Here is a 9,116-nt window from a genome sequence, read left to right as displayed (position 1 = left end):
CGTCCCTCAGTCCCTCCCGCGCTCCCCGGACCCCTCCGACTGTGCCGTGCCTCGGGGGCGGCGCGCGAAGCCTGCTCCTCCAGCCCCGGGGCCTCCGCGCCTGGAGAGACCCCAGGCATTCCTGTGCTCCCCTAACTCGGGCTCTTCTCTGCCTCTCCTGTACCCCATTCAACGCCTTACCCGAGTCTCTTCCAGAGATGACCCTTTCCCGCTCCTTTTTCCAGTTTCCATTTGCAACTTTACCTTTTTGCCTCTTTGTCCACTTTGCTTCCTCTCTCTCTCTCTCTCTCTTCCCCTTCGCCTTGCCTTTCTTTGGTCTACACAGCCCTAAACTCAGCCTGCTTCAAGCGATGTGAGGTTTGGGAAAGGCCTGGCAAAGCCTTCTTCGAGCGGCGACCCACTGCTCCGCCTCCCCTCTGTCAGTCCCTTTTAACTATGAGAAGTCGTTTTTGTGCCCGCAGTTTCCTGGCCCCCTTGTGATCGCTCGGTCCTCTCCCTCCAGGTCTGCTTCCTCCGCCCGCGGACTCAGTGAGACCCCCGCTCTCCCTGTTGGAATGAGCCCTCATTTCGGGGATTGTGAAGTTTGCTGGCGTCTTTTTTTTCTTTTTTGCTAGCCTTTTGGTGTGTGGCACAGCTGAGCCAGCACCCTTGCCTTGACGAGAGGGGAGCTCCCGGGCCTGCCTTTCCTGGCAGAGTTTCTGCTGAACGTAATCCCCGAGCCCGGGGCGGCTGCGGACGCGCCGCTGTTGCTGCTGCGCTGCTGCGTGCGCGAGCTGGGTTGGGGTTACTATAGTTCAAACGTGGTTGAGATCAGCGGGCTTGGGGGAGGAGGCGCCGGCGGAGAGGAAGGGGCCTCGGCAGTAAGAAGGCATCGGAGATTAATGGGTATCTTTGCATCGCAGTTTGCAGTAAACAGATTAGTTGGAAAGGAAAGGAGAGGACTGTGTATCTTTGCATTTTTTAAAATACGGAGCGTGCAGTTCTGAGTCTCGAATCCTGTCCAGAAGGATGAGCTGTCGGTGCTGCAAGTCGTGACCCAGGCTGAGCACCCAATGGCAGAGGTAGCTCTTTATTTCCTCCGTGTGCTCTTTAAATGGAAAGAGCCCTTGTGTTTGAGTAGACTCGTATCTTTGCCGTTTTGGAGGCGATAAGACGACAGAATTGCTACTAGTCGTGGAAATCAGATTACACAAAGTTAGCGGGCACGAGTGGGAATGGGGAGGACCAGCTGTCTTCAAAACGTGCCAGTGCTTATGTAAGAAGTACGTTCTTTTTCGTTGTCTGTCAGTTTTGGGCTGAGTTTACCTACGATTTTAGGCTCTACTTTTGCCCTTTTTTATTTTAAGGTCTTACCATCCTAGCAGATGGAGAGCCGTAAAAATCTTTCAAGATTAGTTGTAGTTGACCGTAGAATTTTTTTTTTTTTAAACTGGTTGGGACAAAGGAGGTTAATGAACAGTGATTTTTGGTTTTCTTCTTTTGTTGGGGAGAAAAGAGTGTAGAACGTTCAGTTTTAAATTTTCTATGTTACCACTTGTCTAAATTGTCAGTTTTACTTTGTCATATGTCGTTCTTATTTTTATTTTGCCTTTTTAGCGGAAAGTGTAGGAGATGGAGATGTGAGAAACTGGGGGGGGGTAAAAAACACATTTTTCATTTCTCTTTCTGCTTTAACAATTTTTCAGCAGAGACCCACTGTGACTTTGAAAACGTTTTTGTTAAGATGGTTTGTTTGCTTTTTTCATATTCAAAACTAAAGTGCTGTATTTTCCGGGAAGGGTAGAATGAGGCCCCCTGTGTTTCCCAACCTACAAATCAGTGTAGTAAACTGCACATTGTACACGCTTATAGTAGATGTTACTGTGTTTGTAAGTACTGATTGCTGTTTCCAAGCCTGGGAAAGTCATTTCTTGAAATGGTTAGCATTTAGTGAACTTTTGTTAGTAGATTTTGATTTTGGAAAGAAACATCTGTTTTTTTTTTTAAAACTGTTTTTACTGTGTAAATCATCTTTGAACCACAAAGACACATTTAATTTATGACTTAACAGAGATGTCATGTTGGAGTATTATGTCCCCGTTGTTTTTGCAGTTCAAGAAGAAAATTTGTAAATCTTACACAGGAGGTAAAACTGCACAAAATTTGTATCGTTAGTTTTAGTTGTGTCAGATCTTTAAATTTTCTTTGCTCACAGCTCTCCATATTTTCCAGGATTATTTGGTATTATTTGGGTTTTAAAAGAATTTTGATTTCTCTCCAACTTTCCGATATGCTCACCAGCCTATCTGACAGTAAATATAGGGAAAAAGTAAATTAGCCTTGAGACAAATATTATGGAAGTGTATCTATTTATGTCAGCCAAGAAGGCTCAGGTTTTTCTTTGCAGTGTAATGCAGTAATTTGACAGGTGAGTGATTTCAGGTACAGTATCTGTAATCAAGATCAGGATTTCATTTGTGTTGGTCTTAGTGTCTGGTGCCAGTTAGTATGCAGTATTTATTTGTGATAGTTACCACCTATCCTGTATAAAATATACTTTAGAAAGCTTCATGATTACAAGGTTTTGAGGAATGTGAGTTTTTTCCTATTTGATTTTCCATGTACTGTATTAAATTTGTTTCCTCTATGTCCTTACAAATAGCCAGCTGACAATGACTTGTTAAAATATTCAGATTCAAAAATAAATGAAATCTTTAGTAATACATTTATCATTAAATGGTTGTTCTTCATTTTTATGTAGAGTCATCTGTTTAGCTACATGAGTCCTGAGTTGATTGTGCTGTAGAGTTTAGGGATCTGTGTTGCTTCTTGGATCTTCTGCATTGGTAGCTTTAGGGACCTAAGGTTTTATTTTGTTTTGCTTTTTAGTGTATTTGTGAGGTTTTAGTTGGAAAATAAGAGAGAACATGTACCATTCTGCTGTTGGACTTTTGTAGTAGAGATGATCCTCTATGGATTAGGAAGATTTTTTTCCCCCCTAGCAGATACAGATTTCTTTACCGCTTTAAGAGCTACAATAAATGGTGAAAGTGGGTATATTTTAAAATAAATGCAAGAGGCGGGCTTAAAGTCAGGTGAAATCAATATAGAAAACAAGTTTTAACTTAGTAGTAGTTTCCCCCTGCCTTTATGTTACAAAACCAGAAAGGATTTATATTAGATCTAAGACATGGAAAAGGTACTTTCTCATTATAATATACTGTCAGGTATACTGTCATCTCAGTACATGGACGATTTTCATATGTATCTTGTGGATTGTGGGAATAATTACTCATATACTTTGAAATAAAATCTCAACACATCACTTTGACCACCCAAGTAAATAATATTTTCTGAAGTCATCTCAGTGGCTTAGATACATTATACTTTTCATCAGTAATTTCTTTGCTAATTCCGCCCCTATGATAAAAAATACATAGTCTTAAAAAACTTGACAAACAGAAAAAGGAATCAGCCCTAGACCTGCTATATAAGAGGATATTCTTGGGATTATTTTAGTGTATTTTCCCCCAATAGTTCTTTTTTTTTAAATATAGTTTGGCCCTAGAAGCCTCCTTAGATAGTAAACTCTGTGGAAGCTCAAGATCTGTATATCAAGTGGCATATAACCTTTGCACAGCTCCTGTGTATTTTTAATTATCTCCAGATTACTTAGGATACCCAGTGCAGTGTCACTGCTATGTAAATAGTTGATATGCTATATTGTTGGGCGAGTAATGTAAACAAAATAGTCTGTACATGTTCAGAACAGACATAATTTTTTCCCTAATATTTTTGAACTGAGTTTGATTCAGTCCACAGATGCAAAACCTATAGTGGTAAAAGGTTGACTATAATGTCAAGAATTTACAGTTCAGTTTTCTGAAAGGTGCAGGTAGTTTGCAATAAATGTTAGATATTTGAGTTTTCAGTGCTTTTTTTTCCCCTCCCTTAGGGTATGGCTGTTTGGTTTTCATTATCATAATATTGTTTTCATTTGTGGGAAAACTATTCAAAGTTCTTGGGCCTTGTTCCTTTTATTTTACTTTATTGAACTCAGGGTCTCACATTTGCTAGGTAGGCGCTGTACCACTGAGCTACATGGCTGGCCTTGGGCTTTGTTCATTTAATGTAATCAGAATTACAGATTTCATCCATAAAATATTATATGTCATTGGTAGTTGTATACCCACGTCTCACATTGGGTTATGGAAATTATTGATACGTGATCATAAAATTGTATTAGTGGTGTATTCAGTTGAGCTGTTGTTGGGTTTTAACTGTCTGACCTAGGAAGTTAAGAAAATTGAAGGGTGAGATGGAAAATACTGGCAAATATTTAACCATAGCATAGAATCTGTCTTTGTAATTTTCTTCAGAAATACATGTATTCATTTATTCTGTAACATCTAAAATTACTGCCGAAGCTGGAAATGAGTTTAGTTTTCTCAGCAGAATTCTTAAGAGGATATTGTCAAAGCCAGCAAACCAGAATTCTTTACTCTTAAATTGTCCTTTACTTTTGTTTATACCACACTCTTAAAATTGTTTGGATTAATCTGCAGCTTTACCATGTAAAGCACTATCGCACTGAGTTGTCCTTTCAGGATCCTGATCGCCGCTTTTTTTTTTTCTTATCACCATCTGATGAAAGATCTTGCAGATTCCGTGCCTGACTTCATTCAGGCTACATCCCAAGCCCTTTTTAAATTTTAACATTTTATTTTGAGACAGGGTCTTAAGGCCCCTAGGCCACCCTTGAACTTTTGACACACTTACCTCATCCTTCTAGTAGCTGTTGTACCTGGCTAGGTTTATTTTTTTATTTTTTTTTGTGGGTATTTCAGATTTAAGACTTTAATAATTCAAGGAAACAATATTGTAAATGTTTCTTCTACCTGTGTCTTCATTGAGAGTTCTCTGAATTGTAAATCAAATATTTCAGCTTTGATTATAAGTGAATAAGAAGAATAGAGTATAAAATGGCTGCAAGCTAAGTGTGGATTTGTAAAACTTTTTGAATAGGTGTTTTCATTTAGCAGGTATTTAAGATTTACTCTTTTTAGAAGCCATGTAAATGTCAATCACACAATTGAATTTTTTTCGTATTTCGTTGGACAAAAGTTAAAAGTATTCTTATGGGGCATATTGTTGGTGAGTATATTTGGAGTTAGTAGCTTTTTAAAATAAGTTTTGCAGTCTGATCATTTAATCAAAGTGATCAATATGGGCAGACTGAGAGTGTCAGTGCAAAACCAATACAAGGCTTATTTCATAAATACCTAAAAATAGATGTGGCTAAGGAGTTTTAATATTTGTGTGATATATAGCATTGCATTAGATACATAAGATATTTAAAGGTAGCTTGAGTTATTTTTTTTTTAACATAACTATGTTTTCTGAATTTTAGGTCTGTTCCACGAAAAAGCAAAAACCAAACAAAGCAAAAAAAAAATGGCTGCGAAGGAAAAACTTGAGGCGGTATTAAATGTGGCCCTGAGGGTGCCCAGCATCATGCTGTTGGATGTTCTGTACAGATGGGATGTCAGTTCCTTTTTCCAGCAGATCCAAAGAAGTAGCCTCAATAACAACCCTCTTTTCCAGTATAAGTATTTGGCTCTTAATATGCATTATGTAGGTAAGTATCTACATCATGTTTTCTAACCATATTGTGAATATTATGATTTATTTCTTTAGGTATTTCTGAATTTGGGTAAAATGAGTTTCATTTACACTGAGGTGACTGGTAGTCATTAATGAGTGTATATGGATGTTACTTATAGATTTATTTGTCTTATCATTGCATATGAGATATTAAGAGTATTAAAGATAGTAGGTAGTATTTTATTGACTATAACTGGATGCAGAAGATAACATTTTAGCTTTTAATATGATGAAATATGAATACTGAGAAGTATTTTTCCAGGCTTTTGGCTGCTTCTCATTTGTCCTTAAAGTTCAGTTCAGTAGTGGGAAAAAGTAAGATTTTTTAAAAGTGCAGTATTCCTTGTTCCCTGAGACAAACTAAAATGTTAATTCCAGTTGAAAATAAAGTGTTCGTTTCCATGTTTTCATCCGCTTGTCCAGTGAGTGACACTAAAATCTGTTTAAATATACAGTGTATCTCATAGCTGAATCTACCAACTCCTTACCTAAAGGTACTGTTTTAATCTAGGACCCCATTTTTCTCTAGTACTATCTTACATTAAATAGTAAAAATTATTAGATTGATCAGTGTTGCTTTAAGCAAGTCTCCATTTTTAAATGTTTTAACCATTGGGTTAGTTTCATCATTATTGGCTTTTTTATAGACAGCTCTGCAGAATGAATAGTGAGCCATACTCATTCAAAACTCAGATTTTGAGTAAAAGTGAGTAGAATTTTAGGGAGTAAAAGCAGTTGAGGTTACCTTGTTAAGGGAGAAGGAAAGGAGCAGTTTGTACTTGTTCAATATGAGAACATGGGCCCTAAGGCATCATGACATAGAGAATGTCCACTTAGAAATGAGGATGTGTTTTTGTGATTGTTGTATGAGCTTTGTAACTATTTGCAACACATATATGGGATGATAGCAATATTAAGAGAAGTAGAGTAAATTCTGACAGATCCTTTATAGCGAGAGAAGCTGTTGTTTAGTGACCAAATTTCCCTTGTTCTTTAGAGAAAATGAAAAACAAGTAGAGAAGGAAAGACATTAGAATATAAGAGGAAATCTGTATCAGAGAGCCAAAGAATAATGGGGTTTAGCGGGTTTTTGCCTCAGCTGGTAAGACTTGTCTTAGTCAGCTTCCTTGCCACCAGGACAAAATACCAGACCCTGCAACTTGAAGAGAGGTTTATTGTGGCTCATGTTTTAGAAGTTTCAGTTCTTGCATAGTCAAGTGTTGTGGAAGGGCCTAGGTGGAGGAAAGCTGCCCACTTCATAGTAGAGCGGGAGCTAGCCAGGGGAGAAGATAACATCCCATTAGATAGTGCCCCCAGGGACCCACCTCTTCTGACTAGGCCCTAGCTCCTAACTCCATGTTTAGCTGCACACACACACACACACACACACTCTCTCTCTCTCTCTCTCGCTCTCTCTCTCTCTCTCTCTCTCTCCCTCTCCTCCGTACCCATGTAATCACCTTCCTCAAGCTCTGCCTTTGAACCCATGAGGCCATAGGGGACATCTAGATACAAACCATAACATCGAGGGTAAGAAGGATGGTTTATATAAGATGAGTGGGCTGTTTTTGACTTCCAGGTTTCCTTAGAGTATAAGAAAAAAGGGGATTTGTAGATTATGGAAGAGAAAGAAGGAAATAGATGATTACAAATTAGAGGCAATGGGTACAGATAATTTGAAAAAAACAGGATATCACTGAAGAGAAGTGTTTGTGTTTTCACAATGGGGAAAAGCCCTGTACGTTCTTTGAAACAAATGAAGTGGTGTTAGATGGGATGATTTGAAAATTTAGGAGAGAGAAAATCCGAAGTTAAGAGAAATAAGATCTTGAAATCAAATAAAAGGGGCAGTCTTTGAGAGACCCAATTTTTGCTGTGCCACTAGAGAGTGAGAAAATTGGTGTAAAACAAGAAGTTGTTGAGAAAAACTAGATAGAGGAGTCATGTTATAATTTTCTATTCTGTATTTGAGTATAGAGTTTAAAAATTTACACAAAAAGTACCAAATGCTAAAACATCTCAAACAACAAAAAAAAAAATCCATAATGATTTTCCTGTGCTCAATGAGCCATATTTTGGGGGGAGTTACTGGGGATTGAATTCAGGACCTTGTGTTTGCAAGGCAGGCGCAGTACCACTGAGCTAAATCCCATGAATGAGCTTTGATAGTGATATAAAATGTAGAAAACCTTAGAAGTTGAATCCTAAATGCAGAATAATCTACTTCAAGCTCTTTCTGGTGTAGTTAGTTGAGAGGCTGAGTTAGAATTGTATGTTATTTATATTTCTTAATTTCTACTACAGGTTATATCTTAAGTGTTGTGTTACTGACCTTGCCCAGGCAGCATCTGGTTCAGCTTTATTTGTATTTTTTGACTGCTCTGCTTCTCTATGCTGGACATCAAATCTCCAGGTAAGTGTGACTACACATTAGAATATGTGAATGAATTTAAACTTTTCTTTTGTCAATAAAATACTTTTCATAAATGCTGTTAAGAAGTTAAGTTTTTGGCAGGTATCCAAAACCCATTTGTTAATACTTATTTTTTAAGTAAATTTGGGGTTATGTTCAAATTTTGTTTTTGCATAAAAGCAAGCTTAATACTAAACAAGACTGAAGGTTGTATTTGAAGATACTTTCTGCTTTTCTGTATTACCCGAGAAAAGAATTTCTTTCTTTTTTTTTTTTCTTTCTTTTTATTGAGGTTACTGGTACAATCTAGGTATACAATACAATTACATTCATCATTGGGATTCTGTACCTTTACATAATAGGTCTTGATTCTCATTTTTCCCCTTGTCCCTGCCCTCCCTTCACCGTCTCCTCCCCTCCCCATTTACAAACATTTTATTTCCATTTTTCAGTTTCTCATATTTTTTTTCCTCTCCCTTATTACCTTTCCCCCACCCTTCCCACTTTCCTTACACCTTTAGCCCTTTACTTCCTATTTCACATTATTAATTGTCTCATTAGGATCCTGTGTACTATTACAGTTTTTCACACCAAAGAAACTATTCGGTATTTCAGTCAAAGAAATCTCTGTATGAACATTAAAAATAGGGAATCCTAAAATAAAACTAAAAAGGAAAGTAAAAGAGAAAAGGCAAGGATGTAACATCAAAATAATCCTTAGTTCTGGAGATGAAAATGGTCCCTGAACATATTTAAATTGCTTCTTGCTCTTATAGTCTTATCTTATTATTTTTTCATTATTTAGAGAATACTTTATTAGTTTCTGTAATCAAACCCACGTAGATATGACCTTACATATTTAGTACGATGTGTTACCCCTGTACACAGGGAAAAAATAAAAATAAAAAATAAAAATAAATTAACATTTCTAGACCAATATGGTTGTCCATTTCTGTACAATGCCAAGTCCACACAGTAAATTGGGATGACGTTTTCCAAAGTTGGCAGCACCGTTGAAGTTTCCCAAAATTCAATTTATATATGTGTGTGTGTGTGTGTG

The 9,116-nt window shown here is 37.5% G+C and overlaps 1 protein-coding gene across 1 annotated transcript in view; it reads left to right on the top strand.

Annotated features, from left to right (window-relative positions):
• The first annotated feature begins 6 nt into the window (after positions 1 to 6).
• Positions 7 to 9,116, top strand: part of Rnf145 (ring finger protein 145) — a 45,110-nt gene continuing 36,000 nt past the window's right edge. The window contains exons 1-3 of the mRNA XM_010622269.3: positions 7 to 1,061; positions 5,390 to 5,617; positions 7,948 to 8,056. Coding sequence (XP_010620571.1) covers positions 5,434 to 5,617; positions 7,948 to 8,056 — 293 coding nt within the window. The 5' untranslated portion in view covers positions 7 to 1,061; positions 5,390 to 5,433. The remainder of the gene's footprint in view (positions 1,062 to 5,389; positions 5,618 to 7,947; positions 8,057 to 9,116) is intronic.

This window comes from Fukomys damarensis, unplaced genomic scaffold (genome assembly GCF_012274545.1).
Source record: "Fukomys damarensis isolate Sample0158 unplaced genomic scaffold, DMR_v1.0_HiC HiC_scaffold_9, whole genome shotgun sequence".
Lineage (NCBI taxonomy): Eukaryota > Metazoa > Chordata > Mammalia > Rodentia > Bathyergidae > Fukomys > Fukomys damarensis.
The sequence above is the reverse complement of the archived record's forward strand: the minus strand, read 5'-3'. Positions and strand labels throughout refer to the sequence as shown.